Below are 23,971 nucleotides of genomic sequence, written 5' to 3' on the forward strand. Positions count from 1 at the left end.
ATGTAGTCCCTCCTTCCTCTGAGACTTGAAGCCCATGTCTTAACTTTTCCTTTGTTATCCAGGTGTCTTTCGTTTTAGCACATTTATTTTCTGTCTGTCTGTCTGTCTGTCTGTCTGTCTGTCTATCAACACATTTTCTATTCCTATGTTTATATCTTCTGGTTTTGTTGGAGATCATGTTAACATCTTTTTTTTTTTTTTTTTTTAAAGACAGTGTCTTACCATGTAGCCTGGGTTGGCCTTTAAATTGTTGAGGTGTTCTTTTTCAGACTCCTAAGAGCTGGGATTAGTATAAAACCATATTCTGACTTTACATTTATGATTTGCTTGTTTTTTTAAAAAATTTCTATTACTTTTTGTGGTATCTGAGAAGGGTGATCTGACCTTTTCTGTCATTTAAGACTATAGTACTAAAATCCACATTTTTGTTAGCATTTTCTGTGTTCTGTTAGTCAAAATGTTAATCTAAATTATTTAATAAATAAATTTATAGCATTTACCATGTGCTGTTTGTTCCAAGTACTTTAAAAACATATACTAATTTAATTTTTATAATTCTATGAGGTAAACTTCTCTCACAGTAGTGTACATTTGCCCTACTCCCCCGCCTACTACCCAGTCTCTATATAATGACCTAGACAGACCTGGACACCTCTATGTAGCATAGGTTACTTTAAACTTAAGATACTTTTGTAGCCTCTTCAATGCTGGGATTGTAGACATGAACCAACACACTGCTTTATTGTCTCATTTTATTGATAAAAAACCAAAATATAGTCAGGGAAACTAAGGGGATCTAAGATGAGTAGTTCCTACTTGTCTGTAGCATTTGTAGGCCTTCTGTCAGTGAATCCTTTTAAAGCAAGGTTCATAGCTCATTTTTTATACTGGTACAGATTATTTTATTGTGCTTCAGAATATGTTGTTTTTTATTTTGTTTATTTTACAAATTGAACTTTGAGGTTCGTTATAGTAGAGTAGGTCTATAGTCCCATCTACTTTGGGAAAGTCTGAGTCTATGAGTTTAATACCAGTCTTGGCAATATAACAAGAGTTAATCCCCCAAAATAAGACACAATAAGTAAAAGTAAACTATATTTAATAAAAAGTTTGTGGTAGCCTGCTATAAATTAGTTAGTACCATTTTCCCAGAGGCTTGTTACTTTGTGTTTCAAGGTCAGATTTTGATAATTCTTGAAATAATTGACAACTTTTTCATGATTGTTTGTATATTGCTCTGCAGTCAATGACCCCCTCATGTTACTGTTATATTCGTTTTGAGATACCGTGAACTGTACCCACATCAGATGGAGAATTTGGTAACCATTGAATGTGTTCTGACTGCTCTGCTGATCAGGTGATGCCACACCTTTCCATTTTTTTAGCCTTCCTACTCCCAACTATATGGAAACCAGCCAATTGAAGGGAGAGGGGCATGTGATTCCCTTGAGGACAAAAGCTAGATTAAGGTTAGTGGGGAAGGCATCTTGAAAGATAACCCTTTTGTGCCAAATAGTTAACCAAGTTGTGACTACAAAGAAAAGGTTGAAAAAGGAAATTTAAAATTGTTACTCCAGGGGACACAAATGATAGGAGACAGGGAAAACACAAAAGCCTTTTTGCTTTAGAGAAAGTTCCCGTTGTTTGCGTAGATTACACATGACTCTGCATTATCCAAAGCCTTATCCAGAGCCTACCCTACTCCCTTCAAGTCTATGAACACTGGGAAGGGTGAAAAACTGCAGAGGAAAATGTGAAGCCAGCTAGTTGGCTCATGACATCTAAGAAAAAGCCGTCTTTATGCTAGTAAAAGAAAGAGCATCCAAGTACGAAGCAAATTCTCATGGAAAAGCTACAGTGTGTTGTTCAGAAGGTAGAACTAAAACCACTGAAGAAGACTGAATGACAGATTTTTGAGGTGAACAGAAAGCTTCCGAGGAGGTCAGGCCCACTGCTGCATAGGGGCTACTGCAGATGGTGACTTGGAGTGAATATCACTTAGGGTTCTGAAAGGCCTGGGCCTTGAAGAATTACCTTCTATCTGTTCTGCCTTTTGTGGCCAGCTATAAGTAGAGCAACAAAAAGCATGCTTCATTGAGTATTTTAAGCTTCTGTTGGATATATTGCTCAGAAAAAAAGTATTTCTTTGAAAATATTACTGCTCAGACCTAGGTGCGTCTGCCTATGTGTATTTACAGCACTTGGCAGGTAGAAGCAGGAGGAGCAGCAGCTTGAGGTCAGTCTGGACTACTTGACAAGTTCTTATCTAACAAATAACAAACAAACAAACAAGCAAACACGTATGTAATGGATGGATGAGTAAGTAGGTAGGTTTGTTCTGCTTGTTCACAGTATTCCTGGTCACCCAAGCTCTGAGACGTACAAACAACATCATACTTTTTTCATAATGCTTCATTTAGCATTCACTCTGCAGCTTATGCATTAGGGAGTAATTTTTATTTTCAGGGATTCTGATTTAAGAAATGCATTTTAAAGGCCATATCTATTATAGTTATACCTCTGATAAATTTGAACAAAATAACATGAGTACTTTCTGTGAAGTATTCATAATTCTAGGCCTTCTTTTTAAATGTATTTTTCTCTCATATATTACATGCTGACCACACTTTCCCTTCTCTTCTCTTCTCTTCTCTTCTCTTCTCTTCTCTTCTCTTCTCTTCTCTTCTCTTCTCTTCTCTTCTCTCCTCCTTGTTCCCAAACCCCCAACCCACTCCTCAATTTCCCTTCAGAAAAGATTGCAATAAAACTAGGCACCTCCCCTCGTCTTAAGGTTGGACAAGGAAGCCCAGTGGGAAGAAAAGGGTCGCAGAAGCAGATAAAAGAGTCAGAGACAGACCCCGCTCCCACTATTAAGAGTTTTGCCAGAAGACCAAGCTATACAACCATAACACATACAGAGTTAGGTCAGTCCCAAGCAAGCTCCCTGACTGTCAGTTCAGTCTCTGTGAATCCCCATGAGCCTATGTTAGTTGATTCTGTGGGTTTTCTAATGATTAGAGATAACACTGATGTGACATTAACTTTTTAAAAAGAAATTTCTAGTCAGCTACCACTACCCTGATCCTATCTTCTCCTGTGCTAAGAAGAGCTTTTACTTCTGAGCTACATGCGAAGCCTGTAAGATTCTCTATCCTAGATGCCATTAAGAACATCTGTATGAGGCTGGAGAAGGCCCAGAGGTTAAGAGTGTGGATTGTTTTTTTTTTTTAGGACAATGGTTCTCAATATGTGGGTTGTGAACCCTTTGAGGGTTACAGGAGTAGCTGAAGACCCTTGGAAAACAGATGTTTGCATTATAATTCTTAACAGTAGCAAAATTATAGTTATGAAGTGGCAACAAAAATGATTTTATGGTTGGGGGTCACCAAAACATGAGGAACTCTATTAAAGGGTCACAGCATTAGGGAAGGTTGAGAACCACTGTTTTAGAGGATTTAAATTCAACTCTCAGCACCCATATGAGGTGACTTACAGCCTCCTATAACTCCATCTCTGTGGGGATCCAATACTTCTTGCTTCTGGGGCAAGTGCATGGGTGCTTGCATGTACACATGCTCTCTCATTTTCTGTCTCTCATTCTCTCTCTCTCTCTCTCTCTCTCTCTCTCTCTCTCTCTCTCTCAAGAGTAAATAAAAAGAAGATTTGTATCTGGGTGTGGTGGCACATGCTTGTAATCCTAACACTCAGGAAGTTGAGGTAGGGAAATGGGAAGTTTGAAGCCAGTGTGGGCTACTCAGGGAGCTTCCATTCAAAACAAAAACAAAAACAAAAAAACCCTAAAGAACATTTATGATTTGGGGAGGTCAACTCTCAGGCCATGTACATTCTAGGCAAGCACTCTACTACTCTTCCTATATACATCCCTACCCCTGTTCCTTTTATTTTGAAACAAGGTCTTGCTAACCTGGCCAGGCTGAGCTCCTACTTGTGATCTTCCTTCCTCACCCTCACAGGTAACTGGGATTATAGGTATGTACTACCATACCTGACCTATTTTGAAAGATTTGCTTTTTTAGTATTTAACTATTAAATTAAAAATATGCTTGGGGTTCAAAATAGTATACTTGTTACTGAGATCATTCCAATAGTTCCTCCAAAGTTAAAGCCAAATTATCATGTGATATAGCTGTTCTACTTACACATACATAAGATAATTTAAAATACACCTCTCAGGCAGGCAGATGACTCAGTGGATACATTCAGATGAACTGAGTCCACTCATCAGCATTTATGTGAAGGTGGAAGTAGGGAACCACTACAATGAAGTTGTTGTCTGACTTTTGCGTTGTTACACAGCATGCATGCAGCTACATATACACCTTATATGCATACAGTAGTATGCCTGTATAATGTATGTGGATGTTTATGGCAATATTATTTATAATAGCTAATGTGGGGGTGACTCAGATGTCTGTCACTGCATTGAGGGATAAACAGAATGTGGTATAATATGGTGGGAATTATTCAACAGTTAAAAATAGATGAAGCATTGATAACATGTTGCTTGGATGAATCTTAAATGTAAGCTAAATGTGGTTGGGAGGATGGCTCAGTAAAGCGCTCACAAGCATGAGGACCTGAGTTCCATCTCTAGAACACATGTAAAACTTCTGGGTGTGGTGGTACATGCAATTCCAGCACTGGGGAAGTAGAGACAGGAGGATCCCTGGGGCTTGCTGGCCAGCCATCATAGTTGAATGGGTGAACTTCAGGTGAGTGAGATATCCTATGTCAAAATAGGTAGATACCTCAGGTTGTCCTTTGGCCTTCATTTGTACTGTGCTTGTGTGTGTATATGTGTAAATACACATATACATATTATTTTTAAAGTAAGCTAACTGAAAGAATCCAGGTACAAAAAGTCACATGTTGTCTTACTCCTTTCATATGAAATATATAAAATAGGAAAATTTGTGGAGACAGAAATTTACATTAGTGATTACCAGGGGCTAACAGAACACAACACAGGATGATGAACTTTGAAAATAAATTAGTTGACTTGTATATTCAGAATAATAGACTCAGTTCCTCTATGCTTAGGATTAAACATTTTTCTTCCTTTAAAAATGTTTGTGTAAGCTTACTTTGTGCATATGTATGTGGACATGTGTGACATGGCCTATGTGTGGAGGTCAGGCAGCTTATGATCGTCAATTCTGTCCTACCTTGTGGTTCTGGGGATTAAACGTAGGTTGTCAGGCTTGGCAGCAAGCACTTTTGACTGCTGAGTCATCTTATTGATCCGGATATTCTTATTTTAAGATGAGTAATAAGTTAAGCCTAAATGATTTAAATATTTGCTTTCTTCTTTTGTAAAATATGAAAAAAATACCACTTTTTGTAGTGTAGAAGGTAGCATTACAGAATAAAGTGAAGCTGGCTCTTTGGAAAAATCCTACTTGGAAAGTTTATAGACTTAAGTAACCCCAATAAATCACTGGTTCACTAAAAGAAAGGGAGGAAGGAAGGAAGGAAGGAAGGAAGGAAGGAAAGAAGGAAGGAAGGAAGGAAGGAAGGAAGGAAGGAAGGAATTTTATAGACATGTTATCCAAATGCTTTTAGAGGTGAAATGGTAGGTCAGCTCACTGTAGTTAACTTCCTTTGCATGGGCTTTTATACTCAGTGGGGAGATAACATATTTGGCAATATTAGTGATAATAACTTGTAAGTCCAGTTTTAGAACAACATGATAAGAAAAGGTGTCTTTCCATGTTTTTGAATGTTTGCTTATTTTTAAAATGACTTTCCTCAAATTTAGTTAGAATTCTTTTTTTTTTTTTAACTTGAGTATTTCTTATATACATTTCGAGTGTTATTCCCTTTCCTGGTTTCCGGGCAAACATCCCCCTCCCCCCTCCCCTTCCTTATGGGTGTTCCCCTCCCAACCCTCCCCCCATTGCCGCCCTCCCCCCCACAGTCTAGTTCACTGGGGGTTCAGTCTTAGCAGGACCCAGGGCTTCCCTTTCCACTGGTGCTCTTACTAGGATATTCATTGCTACCTATGAGGTCAGAGTCCAGGGTCAGTCCATGTATAGTCTTTAGGTAGTGGCTTAGTCCCTGGAAGCTCTGGTTGCTTGGCATTGTTGTACATAATGGGGTCTCGAGCCCCTTCAAGCTCTTCCAGTTCTTTCTCTGATTCCTTCAACGGGGGTCCTATTCTCAGTTCAGTGGTTTGCTGCTGGCATTCGCCTCTGTATTTGCTGTATTCTGGCTGTGTCTCTCAGGAGCCATATACATCCGGCTCCTGTCAGTCTGCACTTCTTTGCTTCATCCATCTTGTCTAATTGGGTGGCTGTATATGTATGGGCCACATGTGGGGCAGGCTCTGAATGGGTGTTCCTTCAGTCTCTGTTTTAATCTTTGCCTCTCCCTTCCCTGCCAAGGGTATTCTTTTTCCTCATTTAAAGAAGGAGTGAAGCATTCACATTTTGATCATCTGTCTTGAGTTTCGTTTGTTCTAGGGATCTAGGGTAATTCAAGCATTTGGGCTAATAGCCACTTATCAATGAGTGCATACCATGTATGTCTTTCTGTGATTGGGTTACCTCACTCAGGATGATATTTTCCAGTTCCAACCATTTGCCTACTAATTTCATAAAGTCATTGTTTTTGATAGCTGAGTAATATTCCATTGTGTAGATGTACCACATTTTCTGTATCCATTCCTCTGTTGAAGTGCATCTGGGTTCTTTCCAGTTTCTGGCTATTATAAATAAGGCTGCGATGAACATAGTGGAGCACGTGTCTCTTTTATATGTTGAGGCATCTTTTGGGTATATGCCCAAAAGAGGTATAGCTGGATCCTCAGGCAGTTCAATGTCCAATTTTCTGAGGAACCTCCAGACTGATTTCCAGAATGGTTTTACCAGTCTGCAATCCCACCAACAATGGAGGAGTGTTCCTCTTTCTCCACATCCTCGCCAGCATCTGCTGTCACCTGAGTTTTTGATCTTAGCCATTCTCACTGATGTGAGGTGAAATCTCAGGGTTGTTTTGATTTGCATTTCCCTTATAACTAAAGATGTTGAACATTTCTTTTAGGTGTTTCTCAGCCATTCGGCATTCCTCAGCTGTGAATTCTTTGTTTAGCTCTGAACCCCATTTTTTAATAGGGTTATTTGTTTCCCTGCGGTCTAACTTCTTGAGTTCTTTGTATATTTTGGATATAAGGCCTCTATCTGTTGTAGGATTGGTAAAGATCTTTTCCCAATCTGTTGGTTGCCGTTTTGTCCTAACCACAGTGTCCTTTGCCTTACAGAAGCTTTGCAGTTTTATGAGATCCCATTTGTCGATTCTTGATCTTAGAGCGTAAGCCATTGGTGTTTTGTTCAGGAATTTTTTTCCAGTGCCCATGTGTTCGAGATGCTGCCCTAGTTTTTCTTCTATTAGTTTGAGTGTGTCTGGTTTGATGTGGAGGTCCTTGATCCACTTGGACTTAAGCTTTGTACAGGGTGATAAGCATGGATTGATCTGCGTTCTTCTACATGTTGACCTCCAGTTGAACCAGCACCATTTGCTGAAAATGTTATCTTTTTTCCATTGGATGGTTTTGGCTCCTTTGTCAAAAATCAAGTGACCATAGGTGTGTGGGTTCATTTCTGGGTCTTCAATTCTATTCCATTGGTCTATCTGTCTGTCTCTGTACCAATACCATGCAGTTTTTATCACTATTGCTCTGTAATACTGCTTGAGTTCAGGGATAGTGATTCCCCCTGAAGTCCTTTTATTGTTGAGGATAGCTTTAGCTATCCTGGGTTTTTTGTTATTCCAGATGAATTTGCAAATTGTTCTGTCTAACTCTTTGAAGAATTGGATTGGTATTTTGATGGGGATTGCATTTAATCTGTAGATCGCTTTTGGTAAAATGGCCATTTTTACTATATTAATCCTGCCAATCCATGAGCATGGGAGATCTTTCCATCTTCTGAGGTCTTCTTCAATTTCTTTCTTCCGAGTCTTGAAGTTCTTATTGTACAGATCTTTTTTTTTTTTTTTTTTTTTTTTTTTTTTGGTTCTTTTTTTTCGGAGCTGGGGACGGAACCCAGGGCCTTGCGCTTCCTAGGTAAGCGCTCTACCACTGAGCTAAATCCCCAGCCCCGATTGTACAGATCTTTTACTTGCTTGGTTAAAGTCACACCGAGGTACTTTATATTATTTGGGTCTATTATGAAGGGTGTCGTTTCCCTAATTTCTTTCTCGGCTTGTTTCTCTTTTGTATAGAGGAAGGCAACTGATTTATTTGAGTTAATTTTATACCCAGCCACTTTGCTGAAGGTGTTTATCAGCTTTAGTAGTTAGTTCTCTGGTGGAATAGAATTCTTACTAATATCAGAAATTGTAGGATGAGAAAGGAAAACAAAAACGTGTAATTCCATGACCTAAGAAAGTTTCATTCCTGTTTTAGTGTATTTATATTATGTGAGTATATACTCATATATACAATTTATGTTTTCTCATGATTACATTTAAAGAATTTTATGGAGGTCTGCATCTCGGATGCTTAATAGCAGTGTACAATATCACTGAGAATAAAGGCCTTGGCTTACATACCACCCCTACTTTTTTTCTGGAAGGGGAAATTTAATTTCATCATTTTTGGCACTTCTCTTAGTGGACTTTGTGTTCATTTCCTTTAAGCATTGATCATGGTATGTAGAAATGTAACTGAATTTGTTTGTTGTATTTCACTGTTTCTCTGAATTCACATTCTAGTTCTAGTAGATAATTTGTATAGTTGTTCAGACTTTCTTCATGTAAGAGTACTCCACCTGGGCTGGAGAATTAGCTCAGCCGTTAACAGCACCGTTGCTCTTGTAAAGGACTCCAATGTGATGCCCAGCACTCACATGGCAGCTCACAGCCACTGTAACTTTAGTTCTAGCTGTTCCAGAGCCCTCTTCTGACCTCCACCGTGGGGTACACACACATGCATGCAGGCAGAACACTCATACAAATAAAATAAATAATCTAAAGTTTTTTCTTTTTTCATTTAACACTGTTAATCATGAAAGTGTATAGAATTTTACCAAATTGTTGAATATATTTTATGCATTAGTGTGTGTGTGTGTGTGTGTGTTTAGATGCTTGCTAGGTATATTCCATTGTTTTTCCACCTTAATTTCTGTTATAGTGATTATTTTTATGTGCTGAAACAATTGGTGTCCTACAAATATATCCTGCTTGATCTTGATGTGAATTTTTATTTGATATTTATTTATGTGTATGAGTATTTTTGCCTGCCTGCCTGCCTGTCTGTCTGCCTGTCTGTATACTACATATGTGCCTGGTGCTCAAGGTTAGAAGAGGATGTTGTATCTGGTGGAATTGGAGTTACTAGTGGTCGTGGGTTACATGTGTGGTGGTAATGGAACCCCAGTCCTCTTCAAGAGTTGCTCTGAACTGCTGAGCCATCTTTCCAGCCCCCTGTATTTTTATAATGTGGTGTTGAACTTGGTTTGCTAGTTTTGTGTTGAGAATATTTTTCATTTATGTTTACAAGAATAGTTATTTATTTATACATTTATTTATGCACTCCAGATTTTATTTCTCTCCTGGTTCACCCTCCAACTGTTATCCCATACCTACAACCCCCTCACCTCCCTTACTCTCCCCCTTACTCCCCCCCCACCCCTGTCTCCCCGAGAATGTCCCCCACCTCACCACCTGACCAGACCTCTAAACTTCCTGGGGCCTCAAGTCTCTTGAAGGTTAGGTGCATCTTCTCTGACTGAACCCAGACTCGGGAGTCTTCTGCTGTATATGTGTTGGAGGCCTCATTTCAGCTGGTGTATGCTGCCTGGTTGGTGGTCCAGTGTCTAAGCGATCTCAGGGGTCCAGGTTAATTGAGACTGCTGGTCCTCCTGCAGGGTTCCCTCCTTAGTTCCCTTCAGCTTTCCCCTAATTCAATCAGAGGAGTCAGCAGCTTTTGGTCATTGGTTGGGTACACATACCTACATCTGACTCTTTCAGCTGCTTGTTGGGTCTTTTGGAGAGCAGTCATGAGAGGTCCCTTTTTGTGTGCTCCCCAAGCCTCAGTAATGGTATCAGGTCTTGGGGCCTCCCCTGGAGCTGAATCTGTACTTTGGGCCTGTCGCTTGACCTTCTTTTCCTCAGGCTCTTCTCCATTTCCATCCCCACATTTCTTTCAGACAGGAAGAATTATGGGTCAGAGTTTTGACTGTGGGAAGCAGCCCCATCCCTCACTTGATGCCCTGTCTCTCTACTGTTATTGATATTTTTTATCTCAATACCATCTTTCTGAACTGTCTTGTTTTAGCTTTGGTAGATTTTGTTTTTAGATATTAGTTTTCATTAATGTTACCTCATTTGTTGGCATATAATTTCTTTAAAAAGGTTTTGGTGTGTGTGTGTGTGTGTGTGTGTGTGTGTGTGTGTGTGTGTGTATGTGTCTATCTTTCAATCCATTCATTGATCTATCTGTCTGTCCATCTATCCATCCATCCATCCATCCATCCATTTTATGGTGTGTATGCGTGTGTATCTGTGTCTGTCTGTCTCTGGTTGGCTGCATATGTGCCATTATGCTTGTGAAAGTTAAAGGACAACTTCATGTCTTGGTTTGCATTTTTCACCTTACTTGAGACAGTCTGTGTTTTGTTCACTGCTGTGTATACTAGGCTAGCTGGCCTGAAAGCCTCTGGTGATTCTCTTGTCTCAGCCTCTGGTTTCTCAGTGTGGGTACTGTGATAGATGCACATGTGTTATTGGACCCAGCTTGTATGTAGGTTCTAGGGATCTGACAAAGTGTTAAATACTTTACCATTGAGCTGTCTCCCCAGCCTTGGAGCCATTTATCACATAGCATTTTGTTTTCATTATTATTAGCCATTTAGTTGGGTTGTTTGTTTTGGGTACTTCTTTGCATCATTATTATTATTATTATTATTATTATTATTATTATTATTATTATTACTGAGACAGGGATTTTGCTATATTACCTAAGCTAATTCTAAACTTACGGACAATTCTCCTGCCTCCTGAGTAGTTGGGACTGTGCATACATCTTTGTGCCCAGCTATAAATATTAAAATATGAGCATATGGGGGTTGAGGATTTAGCTCAGTGGTAGAGTGCTTAAGGCCCTGGGTTTGATCCTCAGCTCTGGGAAAAAAAAAGACAAAATAACAAAATATGAGCATATGAGCCATAGAATCTAAAATAATGCATGTATAGAAAGTATATTCTTACATCACAGCTTCCAGGGGCCTTGTACTTGTTACTGTAACTGCTATGAAAAATTGCTGAGACTGTACTGGTGTGGTTTCCTGTGTTCCTGAGCTCATAAAGAGTAATACCCCCTCCCCAATATAGCTTACTAGGCAGTATTTAAAGCTGTGTTAATAGATTTACATGGGATTTTAAAGTTCTGCTTTTGATGATTAATTTTTGTTTGTATTTCTAGGACTTTCAGTCAGAAGAAGGCTGCTATTGAAAGAGAATATGCACAGGTGAGTGGGGGGGTTGAAGTCCCTGTCTTAGGTATGTCTTTTCTTGGCTTAAGATCAGATCTCCTGTCAAAGAGAACCTTGGAATCTTCTTTAGCTGCCTGACCACTTCTGACTATCTTCCTTTGGTTTCCTTATAAAAGAACTTTTTTTGGTTCAGCACAAGGTTTCTCTATGGCTTGGCTGCTCTGAAATTAGCTCTGTAGACCAGGCTGCTAGAACTCAGAGATCTATTTGTCTCTGCTTCTGGGGTTCTGGATAAAAGTGTGTGCCACCACCACCCTCTGGTTCCTTTTGCAAAAAAAGACTAAAAGACAAGCTCTAGACAAGTCATCCTGGCTGATCCTAAACTGTCTGTGTGGAACAGGCTGACTTCAAACTCACAGAGATCTATTTGCCTCTCTGCCTCTTGAGTGCTGGGATTAAAGCTGTGTGCCACCAGGCCAGGCCCTGCCAAAATTAATTATTTTTGCCAAAATTAATTTTATTTTTGGGACAAGGTCTCATCGTGTAGTTCTAGCTAATTCCCTACTTTTGATCCATTTAAAATTTAAAGGAAGTCCCATTGCTTCTTATAGTAAAGAAGGTTTCTCACTTGATCCAGAGCTGGCAGAGTTAATTTAGCTGGACAGCTTGCTTAGGGATCCCATGCCTGCACCTCAGAGTGCTAAGATTGCAGGTGGACCACCATGCTGGCCCCATATTTACATGGGCGCCAGGGCTCTAAACTCTAGACTCAAGATTATGTAGCAGTATTGCTACGTGGGTGATGTTGAGCCTAATAAGGTTTTATGATTTGTTTGGTGGCTATGGTAGGTTAGAAAATGTCACAGTCATGGTTCAGTTTTTAATGGTTGACTCTCCAGTAATGATGATAAATTTTTACATTTTCCAAAATCATTTTCCTCTACTTTTTGTTATGCCATATTTTGCTACTATTGTGGAAGTATGAAATTTCATTACATTGAAATATTTGGCCAAGTTTAGAGAAAAATAAAAAAGAATTTGTGTAAATTTTAACATTTATTTTTAAAAGGCATATATGTTTAGCTATTATATAAATATACTCATGTAAATTTTTAAATTATTTTTATTTTATGTACTGGTGCTTTGCCTTCTTGTAATTCTGTGTACTATGTATATACCTGATGTCTATGGAAGCTGAGAAGGCATCAGATCCCCTAGGACTTGAGTTATAGACAGTTATGGGTGCTGGGGATTGAACCTGGCTCCTCTGTAAGAGCATCCACTGCTCCTAACCACTTAGCTAACTCTCCAGTGCTTACGTATAAACATTTAAACATGAGTTGAAAATTTCAGCATTTGCCATTTTTGTGGGACTTTCCTGTGATACTACCTCTTTCTGTCATTGTACTATGTAATGGTCCATTTTGGGAGCACCATGGTTTCGGCTGTTATTTATTGTTGGTGTGTCCTCTAAATAGGAAGATTGGGTTGAAAAGATGGTTGCAAGGAGTAATTTCTTGTTGTAGGAAAGTGATGATCTGAATTTGGATTCCCAGAACCCACATACAAGCCAGATGTGGTAGCATGTATCTGCAATTCACAGTGCGATAGGAGTTGGAAAAGAGAATTACCAGACACACACTGGCAGCAATCCTAGCATACATGGCTACAGCTAAGAAGAGACTGTCTTAAACAAGGTAGAGTTTAAAGACTGACAGTTGAGATAGCCCCCTGACCTCCACAGACACTCATACTCACACACACATGTATACCTCCTTACACACAAAAGATCAGTGAACGAATAAGTGAGCAAGACTGATTCATAAAATGGAGCCTGCTAACATAGCTCAGAGGATTTGCTCAGTATGTGCAAGACTTAAACTTTGATTACCTGGGGATTGGGGATTTAGCTCAGTGGTAGAGCGCTTGCCTAGCAAACGCAAGGCCCTGGGTTCGGTCCCCAGCTCCGAAAAAAAAGAAAAAGAAAAAACAAACAAACAAACAAACAAACAAAAAAAACCTTTAAGGGGCTGGGGATTTAGCTCAGTGGTAGAGCGCTTACCTAGGAAGCGCAAGGCCCTGGGTTCGGTCCCCAGCTCCGAAAAAAAAGAACCAAAAAAAAAAAAAAAAAAAAAAACCTTTAATTACCTGCACTTAAAAAAAAAAGGAAAAGAGAAATTCTAATTTATGTTTTGAACTTTTTATTTTTTATTATTTTAGCTATTCTTTAAAAATTTACTTAAAAAATTAAGTTTAATACAAAGTAAAGGGTTGCACATTCATACATAATTGTCTTCTTACCCATGTATCAATATTAATTCCTTTTTAAAAAATTTTTTCATTTAGGTTATGTTACTTGGGCTTGAACCCAAGGCCTAATAAATGATAGACAAATTCTATTACTTTGCTACATTCTGAAGCTAATGATATACTATTTTAAAATTACATGTTTATATACAAATCTTTTCATATATTGACCAAACACCAAATACATTTCTAGATACTGTGGATATAATAGTGCTCACAAAGGCAGTGTGGTGGGTGTAGTTCTTACACGTCTTTCTTTTTTTCTTCTTCTCTCTCTTTTTTAAATTTTTATTAGGTATATTTCTTTACTTACATTTCAGATGTTCTTCCCCTTCCCTGTTTCCTGTCCATAAGCCCCCATCCTTTCCCCTCCTCCTCCCCCCATACTGGTATTTCCCCCACACATCCCCCTTACTGCCCCCCATATTCCCCTGCACTGGGGGTCCAACCTTGGCAGGACCAAGGGCTTATTCTTCCACTGGTGCCCCAAAAGGCTATTCTCTGCTACATATGCAGTTGGAGCCCTGGGTCAGTCCATGTATAGTCTTTCGGTAGTGGTTTAGTCCCTGGCAGCTCTGGTTGGTTGGCATTGTTGTTCTTATGTCAGTGCTAGCAGCAAACCACTGAACTGAGAACAGGACCCCCTTGGGGGGAATTAGAGGAAGTATTGAAAGAGTTGAAGGAGCTTACACTTCTTTCTATGGAAATATGTAGTCTTCCTGTCAGCTATACTAAATTGTTTCTGTTCAAAGCCACTGACATGTCATTTTGGTCAAATGGCCATTCTTTATTGTCACTTAGGGGTTTTTTTTTTTTTACTAGTAATACTGGCCTTCTCTATACAAAATATTGATTGCCAAAAAGATTGAACATTTATGAGAGTCAGAGGACATATAGAAGAGTCATTTTAATACTATAATATTTTAAAAAAACAAATTCTGTCTGGGAGAATAGGTGGACTGATCTTTTGTGAAACTTATTTTATTTTTGCCTTAAATTTTCAAATGAAATGCAAATTGATTATTAAGAGAAGAAATAGACAGGTATGGTTCATGCATGTAATTTCAGTACTTTGGGGTCTTGTGATGAGTTTTAGGGGAGCATGTACTGCAGAGTGAGACTTTTCCTAATATCTGTGTGTATGTGAGTGTGAGATCTTTTGAACTTGAGATAGATTATTTGACTGCAATTTGAAAGATGTTCCTTCAAGCACATGCAATACTTGTAATATATCTTTAAAGTAGTGTTAGTAATTAAAAAAAAAAAGAAATGTTGCTGACTGTCATTTGATTTACACTTAATTACATTTAATGGAATTTGAGTGGTGAACCCTTTCAGGTTGTAAGACAGTTTCTGTTTTCTATAAGAGTATTAACGTTTTATTTTTAAGCATGGTTTGTGAAATTAACTTTGTAATTCTCCAGAAATAACAGATGACTCAAATGTGTGTTTATACTAACATAACAAATGGATCACTGCAAATAAAGTAGCCCTAAAAGATGGCCAAGTAGCACTAAATCTTAGGGTAAAATCAAGTCTGGCTTAAAGATAGCTAGTCACCAGAGTGTTTGAAATTCATTTGCAGTACTGAAGCTGAAATTGCTGCAGGCAACTTCTGTGTATTAATGTACTTCTGTAGTCTTTGGCAGAATGTTGCTAGTGAAGGAAGGATACAAAAGGTTATTGTGGTTGGAGAGAAAGAACAGGAAAAGATTGTGGACTTTTAAGGGCGGCTCCTTACTAAAGGACAAACAGAACAAACATACTCAGGCTGGCAGTTACCCTGTAATAGCACCCTCTGACACCTAAAGGTTTTTTTGTTTTTTGTTTTTTTTTTTTACTATTTTTATTCTTTTAAGAAATAAATTTACGAGCAGTAGAACATGCTACCTGAGAATTAGGATTACGTGTGTGTGTGTGTGTGTGTGTGTGTGTGTGTGTGTGTGTATGTATGTATATATATATTTATATATTACATATTTCTCAGGCAAATTCCATCTGTATAGGGGCTTAAAGTATAGTTAGTTCAGTTTTAGCTTTTCTGTGCTATTAAGGAAACTATATACTTGAAGCCTTTTTTTTCTTCCATCTCATTCTGTGAATAAGGAGACAGAGTAACTACTATGGCAGAAAGCTCATCGGAATAAAGTTGAGGGAGTTACTTTTATATTTATGTTGATGCTTTTAAAAATGACTTTATCACATTTTCTTTTTCTATCTTTTTTTTTTTTGGCTTACATAGGTGTTAGAAACACAATTGGAGGGAATAGGCTAACTGTTTAAGTAAGATTGTCTAATTATATATAGTTAAAGTTGTAAAGCTGTGTCAGAAGAGGAAATTGTAGATGTGAGTAAATTTGGTCTTTCTGGGCAAGCAGATTTGCTAGACTTTCATCTTTCCATGGCCGTTCTATAGCACATTTTTAAAGGAATTGAGTAAAAATAATTGCTTATTCTGCATCTATTTTTCTCCAGAACCTGTTCCTATCAATGAACTTAATGGTTAGGCTAGCATAAAGTAGGAGTGGAACGAGAGGAATGTAGGCTGGAGATGTGGTTTTGAAATTCTGACAGATGGCATACCTTGTCCCCCCCCCCCCCCCCCGGTGTTGTTTGTTTTAAACATAGGCTCTCGATATGTAGCCCAGGCTGACCCAGAACTCATGTTCCTCTTGCCGTGACCTCCGTTTGTTAGGACTAACTGTGTGCACCGCTATGTTTCAGTATTTATTACTTTTTATGCTTTTAAATTCTTGCTCCTTACTACCAAGTTCCTTCTATGAAGCCACAATTACTCTTATACCTAAACCACACAAAGACCCAACAAAGAAAGAGAACTTCAGACCAATTTCCCTTATGAATATCGACGCAAAAATACTCAATAAAATTCTGGCAAACCGAATCCAAGAGCACATCAAAACAATCATCCACCATGATCAAGTAGGCTTCATCCCAGGCATGCAGGGATGGTTTAATATACGGAAAACCATCAACGTGATCCATTATATAAACAAACTGAAAGAACAAAACCACATGATCATTTCATTAGATGCTGAGAAAGCATTTGACAAAATTCAACACCCCTTCATGATAAAAGTCCTGGAAAGAATAGGAATTCAAGGCCCATACCTAAACATAGTAAAAGCCATATACAGCAAACCAGTTGCTAACATTAAACTAAATGGAGAGAAACTTGAAGCAATCCCACTAAAATCAGGGACTAGACAAGGCTGCCCACTCTCTCCCTACTTATTCAATATAGTTCTTGAAGTTCTAGCCAGAGCAATCAGACAACAAAAGGAGATCAAGGGGATACAGATCGGAAAAGAAGAGGTCAAAATATCACTATTTGCAGATGACATGATAGTATATTTAAGTGATCCCAAAAGTTCCACCAGAGAACTATTAAAGCTGATAAACAACTTCAGCAAAGTGGCTGGGTATAAAATTAACTCAAGTAAATCAGTAGCCTTCCTCTACACAAAAGAGAAACAAGCCGAGAAAGAAATTAGGGAAACGACACCCTTCATAATAGACCCAAATAATATAAAGTACCTCGGTGTGACTTTAACCAAGCAAGTAAAAGATTTGTACAATAAGAACTTCAAGACTCTGAAGAAAGAAATTGAAGAAGACCCCAGAAGATGGAAAGATCTCCCATGCACATGGATTGGCAGGATTAATATAGTAAAAATGGCCATTTTACCAAAAGCGATCTACAGATTAAATGCAATCCCCATCAAAATACCAATCCAATTCTTCAAAGAGTTAGACAGAACAATTTGCAAATTCATCTGGAATAACAAAAAACCCAGGATAGCTAAAACTATCCTCAACAATAAAAGGACTTCAGGGGGAATCACTATCCCTGAACTCAAGCAGTATTACAGAGCAATAGTGATAAAAACTGCATGGTATTGGTACAGAGACAGACAGATAGACCAATGGAATAGAATTGAAGACCCAGAAATGAACCCACGCACCTATGGGCACTTGATTTTTGACAAAGGAGCCAAAACCATCCAATGGAAAAAAGATAGCATTTTCCGCAAATGGTGCTGGTTCAACTGGAGGTCAACATGTAGAAGAATGCAGATCGATCCATGCTTATCACCCTATACAAAGCTTAAGTCCAAGTGGATCAAGGACTTCCACATCAAACCAGATACACTCAAACTAATAGAAAAAAACTAGGGAAGCATCTGGAACACTTGGGCACTGGAAAAAATTTCCTGAACAAAACACCAATGGCTTATGCTCTAAGATCAAGAATCGACAAATGGGATCTCATAAAACTGCAAAGCTTCTGTAAGGCAAAGGACACTGTGGTTAGGACAAAACGGCAACCAACAGATTGGGAAAAGATCTTTACCAATCCTACAACAGATAGAGGCCTTATATCCAAAATATACAAAGAACTCAAGAAGTTAGACCGCAGGGAGACAAATAACCCTATTAAAAAATGGGGTTCAGAGCTAAACAGAGAATTCACAGCTGAGGAATGCCGAATGGCTGAGAAACACCTAAAGAAATGTTCAACATCTTTAGTCATAAGGGAAATGCAAATCAAAACAACCCTGAGATTTCACCTCACATCAGTGAGAATGGCTAAGATCAAAAACTCAGGTGACAGCAGATGCTGGCGAGGATGTATAGAAAGAGGAACACTCCTCCATTGTTGGTGGGATTGCAAACTGGTACAACCATTCTGGAAATCAGTCTGGAGGTTCCTCAGAAAATTGGACATTGAACTGCCTGAGGATCCAGCTATACCTCTCTTGGGCATATACCCAAAAGATGCCTCAACATATAAAAAAGACACATGCTCCACTATGTTCATAGCAGCCTTATTTATAATAGCCAGAAACTGGAAAGAACCCAGATGCCCTTCAACAGAGGAATGGATACAGAAAATGTGGTACATCTACACAATGGAATATTACTCAGCTATCAAAAACAGTGACTTTATGAAATTCGTAGGCAAATGGTTGGAACTGGAAAATATCATCCTGAGTGAGGTAACCCAATCACAGAATAACACACATGGTATGCACTCATTGATAAGTGGCTATTAGCCCAAATGCTTGAATTACCCTAGATCCCTAGAACACATGAAACTCAAGATGGATGATCAAAATGTAAATGCTTCACTCCTTCTTTAAAAGGGGAACAAGAATACCCTTGGCAGGGAATAGAGAGGCAAAGATTAAAACAGACACAGAAGGAACACCCATTCAGAGCCTGCCCCACATGTGGCCCATACATATACAGCCACCCAAGTAGACAAGATGGATGAAGCAAAGAAGTACAGGCAGACAGGAGCCGGATGTAGATCTCTCCTGAGAAACACAGCCAGAATACAGCAAATACAGAGGTGAATGCCAGCAGCAAACCACTGAACTGAGAATAGGACCCCCGTTGAAGGAATCAGAGAAAGAACTGGAAAGCTTGAAGGGGCTCGAGACCCCATATGAACAACAATGCCAAGCAACCAGAGCTTCCAGGGACTAAGCCACTACCTAAAGACTATACATGGAGTGACCCTGGACTCTGACCTCATAGATAGCATTGAATATCCTAGTAAGATCACCAGTGTAAGGGGAAGCCCTGGGTCCTGCTAAGACTGAACCCCCAGTGAACGTGATTGTTTTAGGGGAGGGCGGCAATTGGGGGAGGATGGGGAGGGGAACACCCATAGGGGAGGGGAGGGGGAGAGGTTAGGGGGATGTTGGCCCGTAAACCGAATAACACTTGAAATGTAAATAAATACTCAAGTTAATAAAAAAAAAAAATTCTTGCTCCTTTTTTTCCCCAGAAAACTCTAATAGGTTTATTTATAATTGTCATAAATTTCAACTGTTGAAATACCTTCAGTGAAACATTTTGATGTGAATTAGTATGTTGCATTTACATCTTGAATTTGTGTTAAAAATTCACACACAAATGAGAACAGAAAAACTGTCAGTGCTTGATTTCTGTCCCCTGTCTTTTCTATTCACAGTCATATACCTAGGCATCTTTTAATCCCATGGGAAAAAACAGCTAGCATTCAGAACTACTGAAGAAAGGAGAGGAAAAACTTCTTTTTTTGAGAATGAAATGTTTCCTCCTATAGTGGACACTTATGAAAGTTCTGTGTATGCAGCCTGCTAGCTGGATCTCTTTTGGCATAATAGGTTGATATCCTCAAAAAGTCCAGCTAGATAGGCTTCACTTGCCTCCTTACAAGAACAAATGTTATCATGGGAGAATTACATAACTAATAAATTTTGTTAGAAATATATTTTTCTAAGATTTATTTATTTTTATTTATGTGTATGAATGTTTTTCCTGTGCACCATATATGTGTCTGGTGCCTTTGGAGGCCAGAAAGGGGTATCAGATTTCCTGTAAATGGAGTTAATAATGGTTGTAGGCTGCCATGTGGGTTTAGGGAATCAAACCCATGTCCTCTCTGGAAAAGCAACAAGTGTTCTTAACCACTGAGCCATGTCTCCAGCTCTCCAAATACAAATCTTGAAGACTACTGAAGCCATCCCCCAATTTTTCTACTGGAAGACATATTTATTAGGTATTGTACTAGTTATGTTCATACATTTTTAGTTTTATGTGTTTCATATATTTTTTAAATGATTTATATTGTAGGTTTGGTGGTACACACCTTTAATCTTTGCACGTGGGAGGCATAGTTTAAGGCTGTCCTGGTTTATGTGTTCAATTGCTGTCTGGCCAGGGCTATATAGTGAGACCCTGTCTCAATTTTTTTTAAACTACATTCATTTGTTTAGTGTGTGTGTGTGTGTGTGTGTGTGTGTGTGTGTGTGTGTGACAAAGACCCTTATGCATTTCCCTGAGTAGTTTCATTGTGCCATTCAAGATGCAGATCGAGTATCATCCTTCCTTAGTATGTAATCTGCTGCTCTGGATTTGAGAACTCTCTAATGTGCCCTAGTCATAGCCTCTTGTGTATATCATATCATTTACTGTTCTATTACATTGTTAAATGTTTGCTGAATGTTTATTCAAAGAATGAAAAATATAGTTTCAGGTTTTGAAAATTATTAATTTCTAGTAATGGCAATAAAATAGGGTAAAACTAAATTGTTCGATCATGTTATAATTAGCACTCTGGACTCTGAAGTGCTAAATTGATTCATTCAAACAAAGTTAAAGAAACAAATTTGCTTTAGTCATGTCTTTTTTCCTTTCACTGTTAAGTATAGTTGAACTTGAGAATCTCGGGAGACAAAACATAAATTTTGAAAAAAACTGCATTTAGGATTATAGAAACAGAGAGAGACAGAGACAACCCCCCCCTCTTCTGAGATATGCCTGCTTTGCATCTCAAGTGTTGGGATTAAAGACCTTTGCTACCATTTCTATCTCTTTATGTAGTATATGAGAGTGGTGACACTTCAGATTTTGAGTTCAGAAACTCAACTTTATCATTTTGTTTGGAGGAGATTTCCCAGTAAAATGAAAGGACACATAATATATTCCTGTAACTTGGGAATATAATAATTAGCTGCCTCAAGGTACTCTGTAAATAAGCTCATGGATCATATTACATGAAAAGGCATGTAATATGAATTGATAAATGAATTTGATGAGGGTTATTTGAGAGGGAAGAGCTCATGATTAAATTTTAAAATAACACTGAAATGAGTATGTGACAAAATTTCCCATTTGGACCATTTTTGAGTGCATTGTTCAGTGAATGTTGTACAACCATCATTTTCATTTTCAGAATATCAATGCCACTTCAAACAGAAACTTCATGTGTTAGATAATTCCCCACTGTTTATTTCCTCTGCCCTTGATATATCTCATCTACTTTCTGCCTATAAATTTCCCCATTCTGGATATTTTGCATAAGTTGAATCACAGTATTTGCCCTTCCTGAGTTCAAAGTTCATTGTTTCTAACACATTTCTTCCTGTCTTTTCTAGGATTATCTGAATGATGATTGACTTCTCCTCCTCCCCACTTTCTCTCCCCATCAACCTTTTCCTTTATCTTCCTCCTCTTCCTCCTCTTCCTCCTCCTCCTCCTCTTCCCCCTCCTCTTCCTCCTCCTCCTCTTCCTCCTCTTCCTCCTCTTCCTCCTCCTCCTCTTCCTCCTCTTTCTCCTTCTCCTTTTGGTAGTTTTGGGAATTAAACTCAGCCTTGCATGTGCTGGGCAATTACTGTGCTACTGAGCTGTATACACTGAACACAATATTTTGTAAATATTATAAACTGTATATGAAGCTTAAAAAGAAAAATCTTTAAGGAATGAAATATATTATCTCTATCTTTTAATGACTTCCTGCTGTGATATTTTAAATATGAATACTTAGTTGCTTTATTTATTGTCAGATTTTATCAGATGGTCATTATGTCTACTTTATATTGCTGCTGATAAGAAGCTCTTTGTAGCGAAGTAACAGATTTGGTATTTGCTTTTATTTAGATTATTAATGTTTACTTTAGTTGGTGTTTTGTTTGGACTCTTTTGAAATCACTTATCTGTCTTGTCAGGGTTCAATTAAAGTGATATTTAATCCACAAATGAACTCAGGTCCATCAAAAGCTGCTGTATAACTGAATGATTAAAATAAAGGGTAAATGAAAATGCCCCGTGTACAGAGCCCAGCCTATGTTATTGCACAGGCTTTCTTCCTCAGACTACCTTCATATGACCAGTATGGCTTTGGACTGTTCATGTGAGGGCATGCTTGATCATAATGATCTGTGCTTAACTGCTAATACAGTTTAACTGCTTCCTTATACAAGTACTTCAGATGCTTTCTTCTTTTGTTTTGTTTTTTGTTTTTCTTTTTTATTGGATTTTTAAAATTTATTTGCATTTCAAATGTTATCCCCTTTCTCAGCTTCCCATCCATAAACCTTCTGTCCCATTCCCTCTTCCGTCTTCTTCTATGAGGGTGTTCCCCACCCATCCACTCACTCCTTCCTGCCTCCCTGCCCTGACATTCCCCTATACTGGGGGGTTGAGCCTTAGCAGGACCCAAGGGCTTCTCCTCCCATTGGTGCCCAACAAGGCCATCCTCTGCTACATGTGCAGCTGGAGCCACGGGTCTGTCCATGTGTACTCTTTGGATGGTGGTTTAGTCCCTGGGAGCTCTTGTTGTTCTTCCTATGGGGTTGCAAACCCCTTCAGTTCCTTCAGTCCTTTCTCTAACTCCTCCAATGCGAACCCTGTTCTGAGTTCAATGGTTGGCTGTGAATATCTGCCTCTGTATTTGTCATGCTCTGGCAGAACCTCTCAGTAGACAGCTATTTCAGGTTCCTGTCAGCATGCACTTCTTGGCTTCAGCAATATTGTCTGGGTTTGGTGGCTGTATGTATGTGGGCTGGATCCCCAGGTGGGGCAGTCTCTGGATGGCCCTTCCTTCAGTCTCTGCTCCAAACTCATATTTCCTCCTGTGAATATTTTTGTTCCCTCTTGTAAGAAGGACTGAAGCATCCGCACTTTGGTCATCCTTCTTGAGCTTCGTGTGGTCTGTGGATTATATCTTGGGTAATCTGAGCTTTTGGGCTAATATCTACTTATCAGAGTGCATACCATGTGTATTCTTTTGTGATTGGGTTACCTTACTCAGGATGGTATTTTCTGGTTCCATCCATTTGCCTATGAATTTCATGGAGTCATTCTTTTTTTTTTTTTTCTTTTTCTTCTTCCTTTTTCTTTTTTTTCAGAGCTGGGAACCGAACCCAGGGCCTTGAGCTTCCTAGGCAAGCGCTCTACCACTGAGCTAAATCCCCAACCCCGAAGTCATTCTTTTTAATAGCTGAGTAGTATTCCATTGTGTAAATGTACCACATTTTCTGTATTATATGGTCAATTTTTGAGAAGGTACCATGAGGTGCTGAGAAGAAGGTTTATTCTTTTGTTTTAGGATGGAATGTTCTATAGATAATCTGTTAAATTCATTTGGGCCATAACTTCTGTTAGTTTCACAGTGTCTCTGTTTAGTTTCTGTTTCCATGATCTGTCCATTGATGAGAGTGGGGTGTTGAAGTCTCCCACTATTATTGTGTGAGGTGCAATGTGTGCCTTGAACTTTAATAAGGTTTCTTTATGAGTGTAGGTGCCCTTGCATAGATATTCAGGATTGAGAGTTCATCTTGGTGAATTTTGCTTTTGATGAGTATGGTGTCCTTCCTTATATTTTAAAATAACTTTTGGTTGAAAGTCAATTTTATTCA

At 38.7% G+C, this 23,971-nt stretch overlaps 1 protein-coding gene across 9 annotated transcripts in view; it reads left to right on the plus strand.

The window, feature by feature from the left end:
- The window catches only part of Fchsd2 (FCH and double SH3 domains 2), a 320,482-nt gene that overhangs the window by 116,533 nt on the left and 179,978 nt on the right, over positions 1-23,971 (plus strand). For all 9 annotated transcript variants that reach the window (XM_087558787.1, XM_087558816.1, XM_087558798.1 and 6 more), the window contains 1 exon segment: positions 11,444-11,489. In XM_087558787.1, coding sequence (XP_087414913.1) covers positions 11,444-11,489 — 46 coding nt within the window.

Source organism: Rattus norvegicus, chromosome 1 (assembly GCF_021556685.1).
Source record: "Rattus norvegicus strain SHRSP/BbbUtx chromosome 1, alternate assembly SHRSP_T2T, whole genome shotgun sequence".
In the NCBI taxonomy this organism is placed as follows: domain Eukaryota; kingdom Metazoa; phylum Chordata; class Mammalia; order Rodentia; family Muridae; genus Rattus; species Rattus norvegicus.